This window comes from Sitophilus oryzae, unplaced genomic scaffold, assembly GCF_002938485.1.
Source record: "Sitophilus oryzae breed Bouriz unplaced genomic scaffold, Soryzae_2.0 scaffold_1062_pilon_pilon, whole genome shotgun sequence".
NCBI lineage: Eukaryota > Metazoa > Arthropoda > Insecta > Coleoptera > Curculionidae > Sitophilus > Sitophilus oryzae.
Genome location: NW_022145685.1, coordinates 1,025,455 through 1,051,444, shown reverse-complemented (window position 1 = coordinate 1,051,444; position 25,990 = coordinate 1,025,455). Strand labels below are relative to the sequence as shown.

The following is a 25,990-nucleotide window of genomic DNA, read 5'->3' as shown; positions in this document are numbered from 1 at the left end:
AAGTTATTGCTATTCAAACCAGTTAAAAAATATGTAGGTGGCGCCCTCTACAAGTAGGTGTCAAAATGATATCAAAATCAAATTTCTCATGTCAAAGAACCCCCAGACATCAATTTTCATCAAAATATTGACGTTACTTCATAAATTATTTGGAAAAAATCTCGAAATAAAAATGAAACTTCTACACCCTGTATCTCCGATACTAAGCATTTTAGGACATACATTTATACGAACTTTTTTAATTATTTTTATCTGCAGAATATGCTGCCAAAGTTTCCGGTAGCTGCATTTTTATTAAGTATTTCTTTAGATTAGATTTACCATTTTGAGATTCAATCTCGAGATCCGGGTTTCCCGGGATTATTCGGTTCTAATCCAAGGATTTCAAAACGCGATCCCTATCCCGAAAATTGGAAACGCTAATTATAATGTTTCTGTACTGTAATTATTTCAATGTTTTCTGCTTTTACTAATTTAATTCCTAATATTTTTATTATAATTTTTTAATTTAGCTTTTATTTTCAAGTATCATTTTAGTACATTGATTAAATTGATTGAATATTATTAAAACACTTAGTATATGATAGCTATTATCTAGTAAATACTATTAACTTGATGTATATAAAATAAATGAACCATCATAAATTACTCAAGGATTTTAAATAAATATTACGTTTATCGAAACCATTAATTTATGAGTATACAGGGTAACTCAGGGTTCTAAAGAAGATTTTAATCAGATTTTTTATTTAAAAAATTTGCTCAACTATTATTTTATAAATTACTAGCGTGTACCAGCGACTTCGTTCGCGTCGGATTAGTCGTCGATAAAGCAAAGCAAGAATTTCTATTAACATACAAACTGGATAAAATTTTCTCACATTTATGCCAGCATGAGAAAAAACAATATGGCGATATTATTATATAACTTGGTAATATTTGAGGGGTAGTTTCATCTCGTTGGAATTTGACTTTCAAAAAATCCGTTTGCCAAAAATAAGCTTTTCACGTCAAGCAGTTTAAGCAGAATCGTGGTTAAGAAATTACCCAACTTTTTAGAACACCCTGTATGATTTTTTTAAAAATTTCAAAATATGTGAAAAACCAAATAAATTATGCTTGTCCAAGCGTTTTCGCGAAAGACTAACCGTTTTTTAAATAACAAATATTGTAATATTTGAGGGGCGTTTTCACCCTCTTGGAATTTGAGATTCGAGAAACCCCTCCTTGTCGAACCTCTACACCCCACAGTCAATCCATTTGCCTAAAATCAGCTTTAAACGTCAAGCAGTTTAAGCAGAATCGTGATTACTCAACGGTCATATTTTAGGAAACACCCTGTATAAATTTATAAAAAATCTTAAAATATGTAAAACAACAAAATAAAATATACGTCTTTAAGAGTTTTTCCGAAAAACTCACCGGTTTTTAAATAAGAAATATTTTAATATTTGAGGGATAGTTTCACCCCCTTAGAATTCGAGTTTCGAAAAATCCCTTCTTATCGAACCTCTACACCTTAAAGTCAATCTGTTTTCCAAAAATCAGCTTTTTACGTCAAGCGCTTTAACAAAGACATTATAAAGATAGACCGAACATCTCATTCATAAAAACTCGTTGGAAGTGTATCAAACATTCCAATGTATCAAACAAGGACAGAAGAGACAGAGAAGTCTAAAATTTCCGACCCCGGCAACTAGGCGCATTTGGATTGTTCTAATGGCCAGTGGCGTATCGTTTTTTGGAAGGAATTTAATTAGTAAAGTAAAAGTAAAGTAATTAGTAAAATTTTTACTCCATATTAATATACTACATTAACACTTTTTCGTCAGATGAGTTTTGTTATAAGGTCTAATATAATAATATAATTAATATCCCATATATACTTATGTTGAAACGTTAGTAGGTAGTTTTCGAAAATCGCCCCAACGTCGAAATAAGAAATTATTTTAATTGTAAAGGGGCTCCCTTGTAGGACGCCTATGTACAATTACGGCGAAAATTTGTACCTACCTGTGAAAAGACAAATTCGGGTAATTTGAGCTTATTTTTCCACACACTTGACACTGTCGTACCATATTGAAAATTCGCAGATTCAAAAGTACGTTAAACAAAAACAAAAACTACTGAAAAACACTGAAAAGTTCACTTCGGACTTGATTCCGACTTCAAACACACCGTAAGCTAAACGTAGTAAGCTATAACGGACCAAGGGCCGTCGCGAGGGGTGGTGGGACGGACGGCTCGTTTTCATTCTGGAAGACTAGCAGCGACGTTACCAATAGTTCTAGACGTTTCAGCACATTAAACAGTAAACATGTCCTTTAATAGTAACGCATATATCCTCTGGTTAATAACATATTATTACGCATGCTTCTTTAAAAATAAACTATTCATTTAATTAAGAAATTGAGATTTACTGATATCCGGTGAAGGTTTTAAAGACACCTTTTCTGCAAATCAAACTAAGTAGATAGGCGCAAATTTGAGATGTGGCAATGTCGCCTTCTCTATCTCTAGTTGGTTTTTACAGTACGTAGTCAACCTCCGATTGTTTGATCGGGTTAAAATGCACAATGTGATATCTGTTCTTCCTAAATCTATGCGCTTTAAGCAGGTTCGTGATTAATCAATGACCAGATTTGTTGAAACACCCTGTATACATTTTTAAAAAATCTTAAAATATGTAAAAGAACAAAATAAAATATACGTGTTTAAGCGTTTTTTCGGAAACTTGACCGTTTTTTAAATAAAAAATATTGTAATATTTGAGGGGTGGTTTCACCCTCTTGGAACTGGAATTTCGAAAAATCCCTTCTTTTCGAACCTCTACACCCTAGAATCAACCTGTATGCCAAAATTGAGCTTCATAAGTTGAGTGGTTTGAGCAGGATTGTGATTAATCAGTATGTCAGTCACTTAATGATTTTATATATTAGCACAGATAACACATAATTAGTGTTATCTAATTATGTGTTATCTGTGATATTAGTATAGATTATAGTGCACACGCAATTTATAAAGAATAAAAAATGCAAAGTTAATAATTTTCAGGGATATACAGGTTTATTTAAATATATTTTTACTCCAAAGTTTTGTCGTTTTTAAATGTGAATTTGCTGTATATTTCTTCACTCAGTGAATTCCCAATCCAAGAATATCATGTTATAATCTATACCGAGTGGTTTTTAGGAAATACAGTAAAACCTCTATTTTCGGACACCTCTATAAAACGGACACCTCTAATCACGGATGATTTTATTTTCACGAAATTTTACAATACAATTTGTTTAATATGTTCACCTCTAAATAACGGACTCTCCATATAATAGACATGGTAAGTCTGGCGTCGCACGTCGCGTCGCGGTCGCTTCGGCTAAACGAGAAAATTTAATGTAAATTTACCTCTTACTTTCGGACAGATTAGATCACACCGTCTCATTGCCGCCAAAATGTAGAGCTTTTTACTATGTGCAAAATTACCCCGGACCAGATAAATATAATGAAATTTTTATGCAAAAAAATATGCAAAACTTACTGCTTGATTTAAAAACGGTGCATTTTCTTCTAAAACGAACAAAAAATGCAAAATATGCGTGCATTTTTGCCGTGCCCTAATTCCGAAACCCCATTAGGCCACACGCCACGCTGTCCCACGTGGGCCCGTTAGGTTAGGTTTGGACGTGGGAAAGAGCGTACACATGAGACCTGGGACAGGCGACACACGTGTGATAACGTGGGATGGCGTGGGGTGGCGTGTTGCCTAGTGTTTACGAAATACATTTAATTAAATGAAGAAACATACGCACATATATTCATGACGTGGGGTGGCATGACGTAGCGTGGCGTGGCGTGTGGCGTAATGCGGTTCTGGCTTAATTATGACATATCAATAATTCTTGAAGCCTCACAGAATTTGTTTTATGGTGCGTTCATACTGACAAATAAAATAAGAAATAAAAAAATCATTTTCACCTGCGCAGTACAACGAAGCTGGATAAAAAGTTATTTAATAATTGTTTATAATAATTTTACCATAGGTATAATTATTATTTATCTGATGCTTAATATATTGTAAAAATAATAAAAACAATTAAAAAACTATGCACAGTTAAATAGCTTATATTACGGCACTAATAACATATATTTGATATCCAATTAAACTTTTAGTTACGTAATCGAAGGCGCGATTTTTAAATTCATTGTTGCCAACCATAACCAACCATATTCGGCGCCGGGTTGACTAACTGGAATTTAAATTTCGCGCTGAGGATTCAAGTGGTAGCTCTGCTCAGTGCCTTCTATTAAAAGATCAGCCTTCTATTACTTCATCAGCTGTACATAGATTCCGTTCCATATGTTGTCGGTTGATTTTTGGTTTTAACTCTTTGATTTTTGGTATTATTTATTATTGTTGTGCAAAAAACTAATTATTTTGGTGTTTAAGTGACATAAACTACTAACAGATATATGGTCACTCTCGGTTTCGCATAAAAAAATAGAAAAATTGAAAAATTACACGTTGTGTCAGTGATTTAACCTAAAAGTGCCCATACATTTTTTACTTATCGTGATTTTTGTGTGTGTTTTTTAAGACTCTTACAATTCATCAATAAAGCTTAAGTGGAGTGTGTTTTTGGTGCTATGCCTCATCTTTGTTGTGTTCCTGGTGGAAAGGATAGTTATACTAGGCAGCCTAAAGTGTCCGGAAGAGCAAGAAAAGTGGGTACGAGTTATAAATCAAGAGAATTCTATTGAAAATATCTTTAATAAATTTAAAAATAATATTCTCCCATGATGGTATTAATGAAAACTGGACAATAATGTTTATTTTATTCATATTGTGGAATCTCCACTCCAAGTGTTGTTGGTTCAGCTTCGATAGATTCAAACACGTAGGTAGGTATTATGATCTAGGGAAAAATAAAGAATATGTGTATTAAAGATCATGAAAAAGATTATTATTTTGAGTTCAAATTTTAAAAAAGATTTTTGTAAAGACAAGACTGATACAGTTTAAAATAAGAATGTGTTTTTGTTTGATAATATATAATGTATGTCAAAAATAACATATATTTATTCAGTAATTTTTAATGAATAGTGTTGATTATTTATAATACCAAATTAATATAAAATATTTAAGTGATGGCTGAATACAATATGAATAAAATAACAATAAAATTGGTATATTTGCATAATACAAAATTAAGTTTTAAGAATAAAGGTGTTACTAAAAATACTAAGAAATTCATGTTTCTTTGTTTTAATTGATCTAATGTTATTTACATTTTACGTAAGAATTATACCATATCATCGAAAAAAATCGGCGTCTAGTTGGCTTGGAAATGAACATCGATGACATTCCCTAAATAACTGTACACATAAAATAATTAACTAGAATTTTACAATCTTGGAAAATCTGGTATTCTTGAACCTTGTTTCTAAATATTCTAAATTTTTTGATTTTCTTGGGATTTAGGTTCGGGAAAAACGCTGATTTAAGTTTTCATTTGGTTTTTTATTATTTTTATTTGGTTTAAAAAAAACGTTTCGGCTAACATTATAGCCTTCATCAGTGTTGTGTCATATGAAAAAAATAGTGTCGAATATAATCCAAAAAATTACATATAAAATATTCACACCACGCTCATAATGTTTACTGCGTACTCCATGGTCAATGTAGATAATTTTAGTGTTAAGAATAATAATTTTAAGTTATATTAGTTTATTAATTGCAGTAAACATTATGAGGTGTGAATTATATTGTATATGTAATTTTTTAGATTATATTCGACACTATTTCTCTCATAGGACACAACACTGATGAAGGCTATAGTTAGCCGAAACGTTTTTTTAAACCAAATAAAAATAATGAAAACTTAAATCAGCGTTTTTCCCGAACCTAAAAATCCCAAGAAAATCAAAAATTTTAGAATAATTTTACATATAAAATGCCAGCGATCTTCATTTCATAGCCATCCCTGACGCCTTATTTTAGATAATATTGTATTATTTGTAAATATAATTTTTCGAACATTGATACTTGCAAAATATACATATAAATTTTGTGAATTCAAATAATAATACATCACTATTAGTAGATATTGAATGTTTTTTGTTAAATTAGATCGATTTTCAAACCCCAAAATTTAAAATATATTTACATTTTACCCATTATCTTATGTACCTCTACATTATTTGTACATTGTAAAACATTTGCTGCATTTGTCTAGTTAATAATATATGCCAAAATTGTCCAAAAATTCTATTTAAAAATAAATAGAATTTCTTATGCTAAATACCTCGGAATAAATGTAGATCAGCACTTGAGATGGAAGGAACATATTGATTTACTCAAGAAAAAAGAAGTATGTTTCATAAGTTTTATCAATTGAGGGAATTTTTGGAAAAGAATCTTTTGATTACTCTGTATTATAGCCTTGTGGAATCTATTCTCAGATATTGTGTTATTGTTTGGGGATCAAGCTTTAATAACATTATAAAAAGTCTTGAAGTTTGCCAGAAAAAAATACTAAAAATAATCTTAAAAAGGAACAATGGATATCCAACCGAAAATCTATTTTTAGAGGCTGAGGTATTAGATTTGAGATGTCTATATGCTCATTCTATTGTGATGTACCTTTAAAATAAACCCGAATTACGGAGTGTACAAAATCATAACTACCTCACAAGAGCGGTAAGTAGTAAAACTCTCAGCGTTCCATGTTTTCACAGATCTCACGTACAGAGAACAGTACTTTATTTTGCACCTAAATTGTTTAATGTAATTCCATATAACGTACGTATAATCAACCAGCAGAAAAAATTTAATATTCTTTCAAAAAATACATAACTGATAATAAAAGTGCGGTACACAAAATACTTGCATTGAACTAAAAATAAGTTTTAAAATTCATGTAACATATAATATAATTATATAAAATAAAAAAAAAATAAAATAAAACATATAAAATGTACATCCCGCTGGCCTCTCTCATCCCCGCCAATTGCCGCTCATTATTTGGGACACTTGTGCTTGTTTTATGTTTGTTTTAGTGCAGGAAATTTATGCACACTGGGTTTTTGAGTTTTTTTTTGTTTCGATTGTTGTAGTTTCAGTTTGCGTATTTATTGTTTTTTTCTTTCTATTGCACCTATGATTCATTTCTTTGATATAGTTATTACTTATTTGTTAGAGTGTCTAGCACACAGAGCAATTGAATTTGCTAGGTGCTATGAAACTATAAATATGAAACTATAAATGTAAATGTAATGTAACACTGTATTTTATCACAAAAGTGAAGGGTACATGTCTCAAATACATATACCCAACTATTTCAAAAATAATTAGTGACCATATCTTTTTATCTTTATATCATTTTTTTTAATTTTTGCCCCTTACATAAAAATCAAATCTTCAGCAAAAATTTATTAAAGAATATAAATTAGAACTTCAACCTGTATATGGCATTAAACTACTTTTACTAGCAAAAATTAAAAAAAAAAATTAAGTAATTTTCTAAATGCATTCATTAATGATTTACACAGACAAATTCTTAGGCAAGTATACTATTAAGTTTCGTGAACTGTGAGACAAGTACATATTGTATATAACCATCTATGATTTATTCCAGAAGCTTAATTGAATATTTTTTTTAATATAGGTAAGAGAATATAAACATTATAATTTGTATGGTTCATGGTTTATTTGCCAAAGTATTTATTACTATAAATAGGTATATATGTTGTAGTTATTAACTGTATATTATATTTCGTATACTCGTCCAAATAGATATTATACATGTAGTTACACTATTCTTACTTTATCGAGCACATTTTTACAAAGAGTGAATCATAATTTTTTTTCTCTTATCATCCTTGCCGCTGCACGCCCGACCTGGTTGAATCATTACATTATTGTGCTTTATCGAGTACGTACAGTTCGGCAGCTAAAATGCCAAAAAGACGTAGATTTACAAGTGAAAGTGATAGTGATGAGCTAACTTCAGAAAGGGCACGGTTAAGGCGAAAATTAGAACGCCTAGAAACGAAAAGAAAATCAAAGGGAAAACAAATAAGGCGTCGAATTATCGAATCAGACAGTGATGATTCAAGTGGAAGTAAGTAAAACCATGGATGGGGTTACACATTGCTGTTAGTTAATAAGTAACCTATTGTCGAGTTATTTATTAAAAAGACTTAATTAAAACATGTGTCATATAAAAACTTATAATACAATAACGCATACCTACCTAAACATCCGACTGCCGAGATGTGGGGTAAAATCCTTTCCTTCTTGTCTTTTTATTTAAATTACCTTTAAGCAGCCGACTGCCGAGTTGCCTATACGTTATTTTTTTAAATAAATAAATAAATTGTTATAAAAAGTAAATAACAAGAAAAATTACAAAACCTACAATACAATAACGTATACCTACCTAAACATCCGACTGCCGAGATGTGGGGTAAAATCCTTTCCTTCTTGTCTTTTTATTTAAATTACGTTTAAGCAGCCGACTGCCGAGTTGCCTATACGTTATTTTTTAAATAAATAATATAAATCTCAAACACCAAAAGAAACTGAACTAATCTATTTTACTTTTTCTTGACAATAATATAAATTGTAAATACGGAGATATGCTCAATGACAAAAAACGTCGTAAAAAACTGCCTAGAGAATCCGTTGTTGTTCTCTGATATGGGACGATTTCATAACAGTTGGGTCGCTTCAGATAATAAATAAATTATTATAAAAAGTAAATAACAAGAAAAATTGTTTAATGTTATTCTTTGGATCGAAGGCAAGAACTGCATGAAGTGCAGGTTCACAGGGAAAACGAAATCCCAGATAACCTATGTGAAGAAACCCTGTCAGTAGTGCCTGACGAAGTATTGAAACTTTTTGGTGAGGAGCCTTTAGGAGATGAACCAACATGGGGGGAGGAAGTAAAGTCCATTATAGCAGATCGTTGGAATAAATACTTGGTTCTTGGTATTACCAAGCAAGAAAAGGAGGACTTGAAAAAAAAGTATCCAGTGCCAAAAAATATTAGATTTTTACAAGGTCCGGAGATAAATCCAGAGATATCAGAGTCCATAACTGATGCTCAGAAAAATCACGATAAATACATGTCTATTGTACAGAATCAACTGGGAAATGGCTTATCCGCCTTGGCCAAAGGCTTAAATGCACTATTAGTGGACAAAGCGAACGCGGACGTTGGCTCCAAAGTTATGCCCTGCCTTATCGATGCAGGCAAAGTGATTACTGATGCTTTTCATATGATAACGAAAAGCAGGAAATTTCATATTGAAGCTAATCTAAACCCCACGGTTAAAAAAATTGTTCGTGATAGCAAACCCGACAAATTTTTGTGTGGAGAAAATTTTTCGGAAAAATTTAAAGAAGCAAAGAACCACCAACGCACTGGAAAAGAGTTAAAGTTTGCTAAGGCAAATTTTGTAGTAAATAGGCAGTCGTCTTCCACCACCTACGCAAGAAGCTCAGGTCAAAGTGTAAGGAGGTCCTTAGGAACCAGCCGACTTTAAACTACCGAGGAGCCTACCACAAGAACAAGGTGAAACGGACACCACCACCTCGGACCCAACGAAGGTACCCTGTGAAAGCACCTTATTACCAGAAAGGGGGATATCAAAAATAATGGAGGTGAGTGCATATGGTGGGACGGTTAAGATATTTTACCGAGGTATGGAAAAATATAACAAACAGTATAAGTATTTTGTCTTGGTTAGAGGGCTATAAAATACCGTTTAGGGAAAAACCGATTCAGGGTCATAGACCTATAGTAAGTTTACTTAGTGCATCAGAAGAGCGAAAGGTGGCCGTGATTATACTTAAGTTCGAAAAACAGGGCATAATAAGTCAATGTTGTCATAGCAAAAATGAATACATATCCTCCTTCTTTTTAGTTCCAAAATCTGATGGATCCTCTCGATTTATTTTAAATTTAAAAAATTTAAATAAGTTTTTGGCTCCAGTGCCACATTTTAAGCTAGAAAACTATAAATCAGTAAGAGACCTAATTTATAAAAATTGTTTTATGTCAACCATAGACCTTAAAGATGCTTATTATATGATACCAATTAGTCCTAATTTTAAAAAGTTTTTAAGATTTGAATTCAACGGTCTACTGTTTCAATACAATGTAATGCCCATGGGGTTATCCTCCGCACCATATGTATTTACAAAATGTTAAAACCGGTACTAAATAAACTTAGATCGTTAGGGATTTTTTGTGTTATGTATTTAGATGATATTTTTGTTATTGGTAGGACCCAGCAAGAGACGCAAGACCATGTTAAAAAATTATTTATTTGTTAGAACATTTGGGCTTTATTATAAATTACAAAAATGTAAATTAATTCCAGCAAATACATGTAAATATTTAGGTTTTATTTATAACAGCGAAAAGCTTACTGTAGAGTTACCCATGGAAAAGAAAACTAAGATAATATCGTTAGTTACTAAATTACATAATAAAGAAAAAGTATCCATTAAAGAACTTTCAAAGGTATTTGGCACATTAATTGCTGCATGTCCGGCCGTTTCTTATGGGTGGCTCCATATTAAGAGTTTGGAACGATCAAAATACCTAGCCCTTAAGAAATTTAATACATATAAAGCCCAAATCTTAATAACAAATCAAATTAAAATCGAACTAAAATGGTGGGAAAATAGTATTTTAAATTCTGTTAAAAATATAAACATGGAAAATTTTGATTTAGAAATATTTACTGATGCCTCCAATACTGGCTGGGGGGCAGTATGTGGTAATAACAAAACTCATGGATTTTGGGGTGAGATTGAAGGAAGTCATCATATAAACTACTTAGAACTTTTGGCGATATTTTATGCGCTTAGGTGTTTTGCCTTAAATAAAAGTCACATAAATATAGTGTTTCGTGTCGATAATAAAACAGCCATAGCATATATCAACAAAATGGGAGGCATTCGATTTCAAAAATTAAATAATCTAAGTAAAGAAATTTGGTCTTGGTGTGAAGAAAGAAATATATTTATTTACGCAACTTATATCGCTTCCAAGGATAACACAGTAGCAGATATGGAATCACGGTCAGTGGCAATCGACACTGAATATTGTTTAAATATGCAATATTTTCAAAAAATAGTTTTTGACTTTGGAAATCCAACAATAGATTTGTTTGCAAGTAATATAAACAGCAAATGTACAAAATTCATTTCATGGCGTAAAGATCCGGGAGCTATAGCATCTGATGCATTTAGCATAAACTGGGGAAATTATAATAATTTTTATGCCTTCCCTCCGTTTTCTCTTGTTGGTAGGGTACTCAATAAAATAATAAGAGATCAAGCAAAAGGTATCTTAATTGTGCCTTTTTGGCAGACTCAATACTGGTATCCATTATTTTTAAGACTTTGCGTCAAAAAACCATTAACTCTACCGCCGAATGAATTTTTATTATTATCTCCTTTCAGGACCCCCCATCCGCTTTGGAGACAATTATCCCTAGTAGTAGGGAAATTATCAGGGGATCATTTCTAAAACGAGGCATTCCTGACGCGGCGATACCAATATTGATTGATTCAATAAGTAAAGCGACTTTTAAACAATATGCAGGAACATATAAAAAATGGTGGTTATTTTGCCAGCGTAATAAGGTAGACATTTACCAGGCAAATGTTGGAAATATTATTGCTTTTCTTAATGACCTTTTTTTAAACAAAGCATCATATACGACTTTAAATACTCATCGGTCAGCATTATCATTAATTCTAAATTACAGTAACGGGGATGAAATTTTGATTAAGAGATTCCTTAAGGGTGTGTACAGGGCTAAGCAATGCTTTCCAAAATACAAGACAACATGGGACCCCCAGCCAGTCTTGGAATATCTAAAGAAATTATACCCGTTAAATACACTTTCTTTGGAAATGCTTACAAAAAAACTCGCATCGTTATTATTATTGGCAACGGGACAGAGACTCCAAACTATTTCTAAGATTAAAATTCAAAATATTCATGGTATAGAATCCTCAAAAATTAAAATTTTTATCACAGAAATACTTAAAACATCAAGTTATAATCGTCAGCAGCCAGTTTTAGAGTTCAATTATTTTACAGAATGTCCGGAGTTATGTGTAGCGAATACATTAAAGGCATATTTGTTAAGAACAAGTTCATTAAGAAAAGATACTGACGAGTATCTTATGCTTACATTTAAAAAGCCCCATCATATAGCTAGTTCCCAAACTATTGGCCGTTGGATAAAAAATATATTAAAAATTAGTGGAATTGATACAAACAAGTATCATTCTCACAATACGAGACATGCTACAACCTCAGCGGCTTTTAGGAAGGGAATTGGTATAGATCAAATCAAAGATACTATAGGATGGTCTCAAAGCTCGCAAGTGTTCCAGAAATTTTACAATCGGCCTTTAGAAGGCAATAAATTAAATTTTGTAGAATTAATTCAGGGAAATAATTAATAATTTTTAAGATATATGTATCTCAGATCTTTCATAATTATAGAAAATAAATGTTTATGTAATATTTTGTTTACCTGCTAAGGTATTATACTTAGGTTTAAGTGTTGATGATATTTTTTTTTGATTGTGTTTTTTGTTATAAACAGAAGGTAAATAAATTTAAGGTTTTGCTTACTGGGAAATATTAGAATTATGTTTAAATATATTATATTTTTAGAAATTTCTATACATAACTTGTTTAATTTAACTGCCAACAAAAAATAGAATTTTAGGGCCTTTAAACATCTACATGTATAATATCTATTTGGACGAGTATACGAAATATAATTTTAAGAACAAACGACTTACCTGTAGGAAGTTCGTTCTGAATTATATGAGTATACTCGTCCAAATAGATATGTCCCATACCCGGTTAATTGTTAAATCCCACCCGAAATTCTATTTTTCCACAAAATGTAATGATTCAACCAGGTCGGGCGTGCAGCGGCAAGGATGATAAGAGAAAAAAAATTATGATTCACTCTTTGTAAAAATGTGCTCGATAAAGTAAGAATAGTGTAACTACATGTATAATATCTATTTGGACGAGTATACTCATATAATTCAGAACGAACTTCCTACAGGTAAGTCGTTTGTTCTTAAAATTATGTATATTTCATGTAAACTATATCATTTTTAAAATACAAACCAAAAATCTGAGGAATAATTATGTTTTCCATGTATTCTACAACATATTTATTAATCCGTTATATCTAACTAGCGTGATCTCGCCCGTAGGCTGATCTTTTAATAGAAGGCACTGCTCTGCTGTAAAAAAATGTCAAGTTGCCACATTTATTTATTTATTTCTTGACATTGTCATTCGTTTTGACACTATAGTTCTGTATATTATAACGAGTTTTTGGTTTAAATAATTAGTGTTGTGATACTTTAGATTAAAAATGTTTACTAGCAGACCTTGTGTCTTTTTAGAACCTCTTTTAGTGCGAAGTGTACAAGATAGCTTAATAGACGTAAAAAACTCATCCCAACTTTACTAGAATATTTTAAACGGGAAAGCGGTAATAATGACGCTTTATGTCCTTAAGTGCTGTTAAGTGTTGTTTAGTCCTTAAGTGCTGTTAAGAAGGTGAGGTTTGTTAATGTAAATAATAGCTGTTTATATATTTATATAATAATAATAGCGGCTCTGGTGCACAATAGGTCCCACGCATTTAACACTTTTTTGGGATTTTTTTGCAAGATTATCTTAAACTGAATATTTTTAAGCATAAAAACTGTGGGATGAATGTGTTTTATCTTTAAAAAGCGGCAAAAAAACGTATTTTAGGTACAGGCGACGGACAGTAAATATGTTAAATTTTCTACACGGATTCAGTAAAAACATCACATATTAGTACTTTATTACCTTATATAGACGTGGAATGATCTAATTTAAGCACAAAAATGTAACGAATCTTCTTTGTAAGCATAAAAATTAAGAAAATATATTTATTTACATCAGCTCAAGCTAGCAATTTTATGACTTTTTCGATTGACAGTTAATCGATCATCGGTATGTCATCTATGGCCTTCGCATAGAATTTGCGACGTTGTCAATAAAATTACTTTATATGATTTTCTTCTGAAATAAAGTTGTTGTGGAGGGACTTAAAACGGTAAGTTATCACTTTAGTGCAACAAAAATTGAACTGTCTAGTAGCTTATTCGTTAGTGTGGATTATTTTAAAGCAATTTCTGAAATAAAATTTGCGGATTTTTCAGGTTCTACGAAAATATAAGTTTAATATATACTGTTTTTCGACGCGTAATCAATGAAGTTTTGTCATTAGGCTCAATTAGGTTAGCCTGGTTATTTGGAAGGTGGTAATGCATTGGTTAGCCTGGTTATTTGGAGGGTGTTAATGCAATGGTTAGCCTGGTTATTTGGAGGGTGGTAATGCATTGGTTAGCCTGGTTATTTGGAGGGTGTTAATGCATTGGTTAGCCTGGTTATTTGGGGGTGTTAATGCATTGGTTAGGTTAGGTTAGATAGAAAACAAACTACAAAAATGATATTAAGGTAAAATATTTAATTATTTCCCAATCCGATGCTAATAATTCCAATAGCAAATGGCAAGTGCACCAATTACATGTGCACATGAGCCACCTTAATATCGATATAATTAACACCGCTAGAGTGTCTATTTGATAAAGATTGCCTCAAAAAGACAGTGAAATTTCCTAAAGGCATTATGATTTGAAGGAGGATGTCCAAAATAGGCCCAGAAAAGTATGAGGTGGTAGAAGGCATAATTGATGCGTCAAAAAATTTTGAAAAATATTCTTGTGTCAAGTGGGAAGGACAAAGGTCTTTGTAACCAATTATTCTGGTAAAGACCAGGACAATAATTTTATATTTCAATAAGATGGCCGGGCATGCCATACAGCTGAAACTACTAAAAAATGGTTTAGGGACATGAACATCAAGGTCCCCTCATGGCCTTCGCACAGTCCGGACCTTAATGTTATCGAGACATGTGGCATAAAACAAAACAAAAATTGGTGCCATGATTCCCAAGAAACCGTTGCCCATTTGACGATGATATTAAGTGAATTATGGCAAAATTTTTACTCTGGCGTATGTCAATCGTTAATAAAAACAATGCCAAACAGGCTTGCAGTGGTTGCAAAAGTTTATGCCGATGTAACGCCATATTAGAACAGTTATTTTTTAAAGCGTCCGAACATTTAGTTGTCACGATATTGCGCAATCTTTTTGTTTATTTATTGGCCTACAGTTTATTTTAATGTTTATAGAAACTAAACTATTTAAATACTCATTAGAAATGTTAGATTTTAATATATTTTTAATGTATTTCTTAAATGTAAATAATTCAGTTAATGAAAATAAAAAATGTTAATAAATTTTTGTTTGTCCGAACATTTTAGTTGTTAGGGCTCGTACAAGGAAGGTAGTGTGGCTAGCACTACGCTTCAACCGCCTATTATTACCTCATGATTGTGAATCCCAAGTACTCATTTAAGGCTGAGTCGACCTAGGTACCCAAACTATTTTTATTTTAATAAAAATAGTCGACTGATGAAATGCCGGGTGTAGGATTCGAACCCACTACTTGAGATTGGTAGACGAGAGCTTGTACCTCTGCGCCACCGAGTACCACTTATATATTTATAATTACTTTATTTTTGTTTCCTAAAATATTTTGATTAAAAGAAAATATATAAAAGTGGCCAACGCTGTGCCGGTAAGCTTAATCACGTGATTAAAAGTTTATTTCGTATGAACTGTAAAATTTGTGTGTTTATTTAAATACTAAAGTGATAGCCCCCCCCAACGGATTTTACTCATTAAACTGTAATATATCTTATTAAAAATACAATGCCAAAAAATATAATAACAATTCCTTCAAAGTAATTGAATATCGAGGTTTTTATAAGGCACCCCACCTTATTTAGTCTAGAAATAAGGAATAAGGACGATTTTTACAGATCGTATCGAAAAAGTTACAGATTAATCTTTATTTAATTAAAACGATAGAAACCAACATAATATATCTTCTTGTACTATTAAGTGGTTGGTACTTATTCAGAGGTTTTTAATGAAAATAATATCAAATTATTAATTAATCAGTCATGGAAAAATTAACATAAACACAAGCAAAGAAAAAAAAAATAGGTAACTTAAAATTCACATCAAACAACATAAACCAACTTAACTGAATTTGAGGAAAAGAAAAGACCTTAAAATTTTTAACTAAAAATGAAAATATCCATTAAAACCTAACATAAAATATAACTAATACATTAGACAACATTATACTGAATAATAAATTAACATATTTAATTGTTTTGGAGTCAATAATTACTAATAAACATTATAGGAACTTCAAAAGAACTTCATAAGTAAGTACAGTTAAGAGATAGCATCATTACTATTACTCATTTAGAAGAGTTTGATTTCGACCTCTTAGAAAGTATCAATGAACTTTTGCATGTACCAAAAATATTATTTTAATTATTAAAAAGTAGCGAAAGAATAAATCATTTAATAATTTATTATTTATAAATAATAATTAAACATTTGGAGTCCCGGTTCTTTGTTGTCTCAAAAGAGCCGGGAATTTCCGGTACTTTTGGTACCGGGATTTCCCGGTCTCCTTAGTGAATAGACTACAGTATCCGTAAATTTAACAGCTAAAATGTAATTACCAAATTACCTATACTATACCGGGTGCGCCTCAAAAGCCGCTCACCCCTATAACTTTTTTATTTTTTCAGATAAATAAACGAGATTTGGTATGTTAGTATATGACATAAATTAGGATTGATTGACGTTATCAATTGTTTTCGGTCATTTCCTGTTTTACCGGAAATTACTACAACTTTTGATTTTTAAATGGCACCCCCGGTATATTTTTACTTTATTGGATAGAAAATGACATTTCTGAATAGAATGACATATTATGTCAACTTTTGACATTTTTGCTTAAAACTTAATCGCATTTTAAATTTCAATCTAGAGTGTCATGGCTGTGTTAAAAACACTAATTTTTAATCAAGGAGCCTTAGAAAAGTAGATTTGATCGTCTAATGTTTTTCGTGTCTTGTCCTGGCCGGTTAAAAGATGTCCAAATTGTTTTTTTAATCATACCTCAATTTTTTCAAATGGATCAAGGGTGGCTCATTAGCATATTTGGAAAAAGCATTTTTTTACGAATAATTTGATACCACACACTTGGTATTTCGAGTAAAATTGTCGTTATGAACCGTATGTTACAATTTCAAATAAACCATAGGCGAAAATGTCAAAAGTTGACATACGATATGTCATTCTATTCAGAGTGTCATTTTCTACCGAATAAAGTAAAAAAATATCTAAGGTGTCATTTAAAAATCAAAACTTGTTGTCATTTCCGGTGAAACAGGAAGTGACCAAAAACAATTGAATACGACCAAACCAATCCTAATTTATGTCATATTCTTACATACCAAATATCGTTTTTTTATTTGAATAATTAATTTTAAAATTTATTATATTAAAAAGTTATAAGGGTATACCAGCTAATTTTTTACCTTTTAACTTCAGGTATCTGAAGGTTCCATTGAAACAAAAGGTTTTATTGTGATTGGAGAAATGTTCTAGCATCATATTTTGGTACTGTTTTTAGTTTTCTTTTCTAATATGTTTGTTAAACTTTTAATAGCATACTGTTTGTTATTGACATGATCTACATAGTGTATTAAGCAAAAAAATATATTTTTATTTGAATGTAAATACTACATAACCGCAGACTAACATAACTTAAGATTAATTAAAATTTTAAATGAGCCATCTATTAAAATTTCTCCTTCGCCATTATGTCATGAAAACATAAATAAAATGAATTATGAATCAATTGAACGTAAGCTCATTCTAGGCCGGTTAGAGGTTGCATGTGTATAGTTGGTACACCTGTGTACACTATTGTAAACATTCACACACACACACACACACACACAACAACCACACCTGCATCAGTGTACACTAGTGTAACTGCCCTCCAGAGTCATCAGTACGGTAAGGAATCAGCAAGCGATGACGAGCCCAAAAAATAGAAAACAGGAAGTAAACTAATATCTTTTTCTAAAAAAAGCATGTACGCCACTGACTTTTTTCTTTTGTTAGCGAAATAGTGTAAGCAGTTTAATGCCCATTAAAAGTTATCTTATGATATTTTGTTGATTTCGGCCTCTTTGATGCGACAAACTCAATTTTATTAATTTGCCTCGATCCAAGTCTAATAGCAACTTTAAAAAAAATAATATCATTAACTTGCGAAAGTTTTAAATAAGTACTCATTGATTCCTCATTAAAAAAATATAAAAAAAGTTCCTATAGACATGGATATGGAAATGCATAGTTTGAGAGTTACAGAATGTTAAAATTTTTAAAATTAGTTTTAATAAATTAGGTATAATATATAATTTATTAATTTAATTTTAATTTTAATTTTAATTTTATTAATTGTGATTAATAAAATTGCGTTTATGTCAACAAGGCGGCCGAATTCAACAAAATATCAAGAGATAACTTCTAATTGATATTAAACGGCCAGACAATTTTGATATAAAAAAAAATCAATGACGCACATGTCTTTTTTTTTGAAAAATATTTTAGTGATAACCCATATGCACGTCCCTCATGAATTTATCGACACTTTTTAGCATTAAAATATGTAACACTTTTACTTAAAAGTACTTGTAAGAAAATTATAATAAATCGAAAGATTATTAAGACTTTAACACTCTGTAGTTACGAAACAAAGTAGAATCGTACCTAGGTTGATATAAAAAAAAATCTTATTTTCACGACAGGAATCTCCCCACGAGAGATGGCACATGTTTTTTGAAACACCATGTATAAAGCTTGTTTTCATATTTTTGTCAAAAACTACGATATTGGACTTCCTCGCACTAATGGGTCATCCGTTATGAAGAAATATTATATTCACTGAGTTCTTATTAAATGATAAAATCCATTTGCTGCAAATTTTAAAGTACTTACATTAGTTTCCTTATCTTTAAGTACACATTTGTGTCTCGACCGATAGGGCTTTAACTGCGAGCTGTGAATATGATATTAATACGTTTTCCTAAATATTTCATAGTATCTGATAAAATGCAAGGAAGTTGTCTTACGACTTGCTTACGACACGCCTTCTTTAAAGTATTACAAATTAGTGCTTATCTATAAGATAAGTTATAGTGAAGTAATAATAATGTATATAAGTTTTTGTATTGAAATTCGAACTTGTTCCTCTCTAATTTACGTTTTAAACTACTTATGTTTGTTCTCAATTTTTACAAATAATTCCGAAAGTTATAATGTGGTTTGGAATGGAACTATGTTGATTCTATGAATTCTACTCCCAATGGCAGTATTGTAAGTATTCCTTTTTATTGCTATATGTTTCCCAGAATGAATAGAAAATAAAAATCGCCTTCATATTGTGCTTATTTGTTAGTTGGCTTGTGGATGTATGGGAAGTTAATCACAAGGACCTAATTGATCTAGTGAATTAGTTAGCTTAGTTGAAAGTGAGAGTTATATAGCTTCATTGGAACCTCGAAATTAGTGGAATAAATTAGTGGTTTCAATTTTACTTTTTACTTAAGAATTTACGGTCATTCACAATGTCCAAAAAAATACAATTAAAATTAATAGAGCATTATAGTAACATCTTGTTGTAGTCAGTTGTGGTGACTACTACGGTTGTGTGTCTGTGGTAATCAGTTATGTGTGAGTGTTTCAAAGTCAAAAGAGTGTTAACTTTTTATACTAATTTAAGCTTCATTCAGAACCTCGCAATTAGTGGAATAAATTAGTGGGTTCAATTCTACTTTTTACTTAAGAATTTACGGTCATTCACAATGTCTAAAAAATATAATTAAAATTAATAGAACATTATAGCAACATCTTGTGGTAGTCAGTTGTGGTGACTACTACGGTTGTGTGTCTGTGGTAGTCAGTTGTGTGTCAGTGTTTCATAGTGAAAAGAGTGTTAACTTTTTATACTAATTTAAGCTTCATTCAGAACCTCGCAATTAGTGGAATAAATTAGTGGTTTCAATTTTACTTTTTACTTAAGAATTTACGGTCATTCACAATGTCTAAAAAATATAATTAAAATTAATAGAACATTATAGCAACATCTTGTGGTAGTCAGTTGTGGTGACTACTACGGTTGTGTGTCTGTGGTAGTCAGTTGTGTGTCAGTGTTTCAAAGTGAAAAGAGTGTTAACTTGTTATACTAATTTAAGCTTCATTCAGAACCTCGCAATTAGTGGAATAAATTAGTGGTTTCAATTCTACTTTTTACTTAAGAATTTACGGTCATTCACAATGTCTAAAAAATACAATTAAAATTAATAGAGCATTATAGCAACATCTTGTGGTAGTCAGTTGTGGTGACTACTACGGTTGTGTGTCTGTGGTAGTCAGTTGTGTGTCAGTGTTTCAAAGTGAAAAGAGTGTTAACTTGTTATACTAATTTAAGCTTCATTCAGAACCTCGCAATTAGTGGAATAAATTAGTGGTTTCAATTTTACTTTTTACTTAAGAATTTACGGTCATTCACAATGTCTAAAAAATATAATTAAAATTAATAGAACATTATAGCAACATCTTGTGGTAGTCAGTTGTGGTGACTACTACGGTTGTGTGTCTGTGGTAGTCAGTTGTGTGTCAGTGTTTCATAGTGAAAAGAGTGTTAACTTTTTATACTAATTTAAGCTTCATTCAGAACCTCGCAATTAGTGGAATTAGTCGGGCCCTAAGGCCCAAGCAAAAATTCGGGCCCCCTTTTCCAATAAAATCCAAAATTCTCTTGTTAGTTTGGGTTAAAAAAATAAAACAATTATTTATATTTTTATTTTTTTTAATAATTTTAAAAAATAAATCAACACTATTATATTCAACAAAATAAATAATGAAAAAAAAAATTATCAATCTAAAGCTTATTTTATTTAATTCTATTTTTCTTATCAGAGATAACTGTTTTTTTTCTGTTATGTAAATTTACATTTGAAATTATGAACATTTTAGAACCTTTAACGGGCCCCCCAGACCGGGCCCAAGGCCCGGGCCTTATGGGCCTTATGGTAAAATAGGCCCTGGGCAGAGTTATGAAGATTTAGCCATTTAGGATATGACTTTAATAGAAATTAAGTTCTAATTATTTGGAAATCCGATTTAAATAATGTTTTCTAAAAAAAATCTGATTTAAATCAAAAAAATCTGTTTTTTTGATTTTTTTAAAAAAATCATGATTTTTTCCAACCCTGATTTTAAGTGATAAGGGTGATTTACACACCATTTTTTTTTAATTTTTGGACAACATTTTTTTATTTCTATTTTTTTATGATGTGGCATTTAAATTGTTTGGCAACCATAAATTTTATAGTTTAAGTTTGGATCAATTATCGCTTGATTAGTAATCCCCGCCAGGCGTAATCATAGAAGTAATTTCTTTATTATTTTTTTAATATGGCAAAACAACGTTTGCCGAGTCATAACCGAGTAAAAACTAAATCTTTAATAAACATATTTTTGTATATCTATCAGTTTATATCTACAAAATTATTTATAAAATGTATGTCACTCTCTATATGTCTTAGAAAAAAGATTCGAGTGAAAATATGTAATAATGAAATCTGAAAAACTGTGCTGATATAGAGCTCTTTTGAAACGGGCCACCCTATACTTCTAAGAAGCAAAAACTCAGTAATAAGATGCAAACAGAAAAATCCCTTGATAAATCTATTTATTTATCAATTAACAAATAGAACTGCAACATTTTTAACGTTACTGAGAGTTAAGTTACTGAGAAATAGGTAAATTTATGGTGTGTGTGTGAAAAACTGTATTTTATTATATATTATATTATAAATATAAATGATAATATGACTTACTAGAATTTCTGTTTTATCCCATTAAGATTAGGTAAGTTTTGTCAAACTTTGCGAGTTAAACTGAACAGATTTACTACTAATCGATTAACCGTGTAATAAAGATTAACTTTTCTTATTTGAAATCAAGATAATATATCGATTATTTGAAGATAAAGGATGATATACACTTATGGTTATATTCGTTCAAGTTGAGGTATGTGATACGATAAAAAAATATCTAGAAGTTGATGGCAAAAGTTAATTACTTCCAATGGATTTGATAACAAATAATTTACTTATATTTTTAATACTTTTGAAATCAATCTAATATCTGCTACGACATGTAATAATTATATTTATCTAAAATATTGAGGCTGTATACCGGAAAATATTTTTTATATTTTCGAACATATAGACAAAAATTTGACATTTATCATGCGACGAGTAACTAAAAACAAAGGGTGTTTAAAATTTTCTCGACTTCTGGATGAAATTAACGAATGCCTTTAATAGCAAAATCTACATTTTTAGATATTGGCCATTTTTTTTTAATAATAATAATAATAACGTCGATAAATAGGCAAACGTCGGATATGATGGACGATAAATGGACGATAAATGGGTAAACGGACGTTGCGTATAAAACGGACAATAAATGGGCAAACGTCCAACTAATGGAAAACATACAAACCAAACCAAACCAAACCAAACGATAAAAAGACGATATTACCCATGGACTTAAAACAATAAAAACTGGGCAGCCCCCGGACCCGATGGGATTCATAATTTCTGGTTTCTCGCACGCCAATTTAGCGAATCTGTTATTAAACCTGCGTGTATCCCAGAATTTTTCACCCGAGGAATCACAATAATGTTATCAAAAAAGGAGACCTACAAGAACCAAACAATTATAGGCCTATCACCTGCCTTTCAACGGCATATAACATACTTACCTCTATAATGACAAAAAAAGGCGAATACGTCTCGCAAAACCAAATAACAGTGTGGGAGCAAAATGGATGCAGAAAAGGGGCAAGAGGATGCAAGGAGAAACTAGTGATAGACACAATCATTACAAGACACGCTAAAATAAAGACTCGAAATGCATCTGTGGCTTGGATAAATTACCGCAAGGCATTCTATTCCATGCGCCCAATTCTTGGCTACTTCGTGTGCTGGAAATATATAAAATCGACAAAGAAATTACAGATCTTTTAAATCTCATGAAGACTTGGAGTACAGTTTTACAAGATGGTAAAAATGAGGTTTACATCAGTGAGGTTCCCTATCAGGCGAGGAATATTCCAAGGAGATAGCCTTAGTCCACTATGGTTCTGTCTTGCCCTTAACCCCATTAGTAGCATGTTTAACAATAGCCCACACGGATACAAAATAAGTTCAACAAAACCAAACCAAACACCACAATCATGCACCTTTTCTATATGGACGACCTTAAACTATATGTTAGGGGTCCCGACCAATTTGGCAGCCAATCAATTAGAAGCAGTAGCAGCTTTTAGTGCGGCAGTCCATATGGAACTGGGAATTGACAAATGTGCGACGATACATAAAGATACGACGATACACAAAGATAAAGTTCAGGATCCGGAAAGTATAACACGATGGATGGAACATCAATAGATGGAATAGGTATCGAACAAGAATGCAAGTATCTCGGAATTAAACAAGCATTTAAAATCAAAGAAGTAATAAACAGAGAACTGCCTAAAGAAGAATTTTTCCGCAGATTAAATACTGTACTGAGAACCTGTCTGAAAGCAAAAAAAAATATTTCGATGCAATCAATACCTGTGCAGCACCTGCACTCACGTTTGCATTTGGTACTCTGACGTGGTCTACCACTAAACTAAAACATCTGGATCAAAAAGTCAGAACAACACTCACTAAATACAGGATGCACTATCCAAAATCTGCCTTGGAAAGGTTATACTCACCAAGAAGCGATGGAGAAAGATCTCTTATAAATCATGAACTTGCAAAGCAGAAAGAAAGCCTCATCAAATATTTTCATGCGAAACGCTCTACTACCATGCAAGCCATCATCAAAGCAGACAAATATCTAGAGTGAACTAAATCTATCGCATCAACTAGTAGAGACATACAAAGCAAGGAGACAACAACTAAAATCAGATTGGGTGCAAAAAGCACTCCATGGGAGGTTCGCTGCCGGTATTGAACAGCAGGTTGTATGCAAGACCATGTCAGTCATCTACCTGAAGTACGGATACCTCTTCCCAGAAACAGAAGGAGCATTGGAGGCGATACAAGATCTAGTAGTACCTACAAGAACATATAGAAAATACATACTAAAAGAAGACGTACCTTCACGACATGTCGGTTAAGTTGCCCGCTCAAGAAAGTATACAGCATATAATATCAGGCTGCACATCACTAGCATCAACCACATACCTTAGCAGACACGATAACATGGAGGAAACTTTACATCAAGCACTATGTCTTAAACACAAACTGCTACAAACTTACACACCGGATTACAAATAGGTTCCATACCTTTGGCAATACTACAAAATACCAGCTACAAAATTTTATGGAACGTGGATATTTTTACTAATAAGCCAGTGCTTCATAATCGCCCAGAGATGATTTTCCAAGACATAGCAGGGAAGAAAGTCACAATAATAGACTTCGCCTTTCCATTAGACTCCAATATGACACAGATGTATGACGAAAAAATATCTAAGTACCAGGAACTGGTAACAGAAATCAAAAAGCTATGGAATTTAGCTAAAGTTCTACCAATTATTATATCAGCTAACGGACTAGTACATAGAAATATGCAAAGCCACCTAAAAAATCTTCAAATCCCGACCAGCACAATTTTGGAGATGCACAACATCGCTACTACGAAAATTTATGTCTCCATAATAAACAGCACGCTTTGTATCTTGGTATAGAACCGATACAAGGATTATTCCAGAGAAACCTGTGATAAAATAAAAATAATAAAGACTTTGCGGAAGAGAGAATGCAATATATGAACATTTAAATTAAAGAATTAAATATTAATTGTCGTATAGAACTTTTATTTAATTACTATTTCAAAAAAGAGTTAATTTTAAAACTTACAAAAATCTTGAGAATACATGCTTGATAACTGAATGATCTTTCATACAGAGTTGTGCAATGTATAGGGGGATGTTTTCAAGGTGGCGGTACTATCTATTAAAAGTAGTTATCAACTTGACTATTCTTAATAGAATATTCTATATCCTAGTTGCATTTTTAATTTCCAAATGAAGGGTCCAGGGGAAAACATGATAAGCGCTCTTTTACTAATTTTACAGGAGAGCACCGGACGGCTGGTTGTTATCAAGTTCTTTCTGTGTATTCTATATTTTTACTAGGCATATATCATATGATTAAACAACTTATTGTCCTGCAGGGTTTATACATTTTGTAAGGACCAGTTAGACCTACTATAATATTGTAAAATCCTAAAATTAAGAAATTTGTGCTTATCAAGTTATTCCCCTGGATCTTTCATATAAATATATTTTATGTAATATTTGTCACAAGAAAAGGGACTATTTTAACAGACGGCTTCGATAACTCGACAGTAAAAATATCACAGCCACACAAAAAAAGAAAAGTGGGCTATGCTTTTTACTAAACCATAATATCCTATAGTATTTTTCGACGCTGAGCACGAATCTGCTATCAGAATTACGCTATCACATCTCAGTTTTTTTCTAACTTCAAAAACTTGGTAAAAATCCGTAAAAATTCAGGAAACTGTAGTAGGAAAAAATCAAAAAAATTGTTTTCCTATATATAACATTATAACCTAATGTAAATGAGTCTGATAAACTCAAAATACCCATCAGAATTGAGCTAGCATGTCTCATATTTTTTCTAACCTCAAAAAACCTAACACAAGTCATCTCGAATTTTGCCAATCCGACGTCAGATTCGTGATCAATGACCATTTGACTTCAGACTCGCGATCAGCGACCCAAAAAACTGTTATACCTATACTGATTTTGTTCGGATCCGTGTTTTTTTGAAATTCGCGTCGGCCATATT

The 25,990-nt window shown here is 31.6% G+C and overlaps 4 protein-coding genes across 8 annotated transcripts in view; 3 read left to right on the top strand and 1 right to left on the bottom strand.

Moving 5' to 3' along the window:
• The window catches only part of LOC115878157 (beta-1,4-galactosyltransferase galt-1-like), a 150,107-nt gene that overhangs the window by 77,052 nt on the left and 47,065 nt on the right, over positions 1 to 25,990 (bottom strand). Inside the window, exon 1 of one of the 5 annotated variants that reach the window (XM_030894572.1) lies at positions 21,947 to 22,020. The exons of 2 other annotated variants lie outside the window; for them this stretch is intronic. The gene's annotated coding sequence lies outside the window, so the exon portion shown is untranslated. Of the gene's footprint in view, positions 1 to 19,040; positions 19,098 to 21,946; positions 22,021 to 25,990 lie in introns of those variants that run through there. 2 more of the 5 variants (XM_030894602.1, XM_030894544.1) reach the window with 2 other exon arrangements.
• LOC115877829 lies at positions 7,814 to 9,549 on the top strand. The gene is made up of 2 exons (XM_030894158.1): positions 7,814 to 8,120; positions 8,783 to 9,549. The coding sequence occupies exons 1-2, from the start codon at positions 7,955 to 7,957 to the stop codon at positions 9,547 to 9,549; spliced, it is 933 nt and encodes a 310-aa protein (XP_030750018.1). The 5' UTR covers positions 7,814 to 7,954.
• Positions 9,545 to 13,106, top strand: LOC115878226. The gene is made up of 2 exons (XM_030894652.1): positions 9,545 to 9,667; positions 11,480 to 13,106. Exons 1-2 carry the CDS (start codon positions 9,662 to 9,664, stop codon positions 12,491 to 12,493), a joined length of 1,020 nt encoding a protein of 339 aa, XP_030750512.1. The 5' UTR covers positions 9,545 to 9,661; the 3' UTR covers positions 12,494 to 13,106.
• Positions 19,235 to 25,990, top strand: part of LOC115878201 (G-protein coupled receptor moody-like) — a 79,842-nt gene continuing 73,086 nt past the window's right edge. Inside the window, exon 1 of the mRNA XM_030894632.1 lies at positions 19,235 to 19,418. Within this exon, the coding sequence (XP_030750492.1) occupies positions 19,408 to 19,418 (11 nt within the window). The 5' untranslated portion in view covers positions 19,235 to 19,407. The remainder of the gene's footprint in view (positions 19,419 to 25,990) is intronic.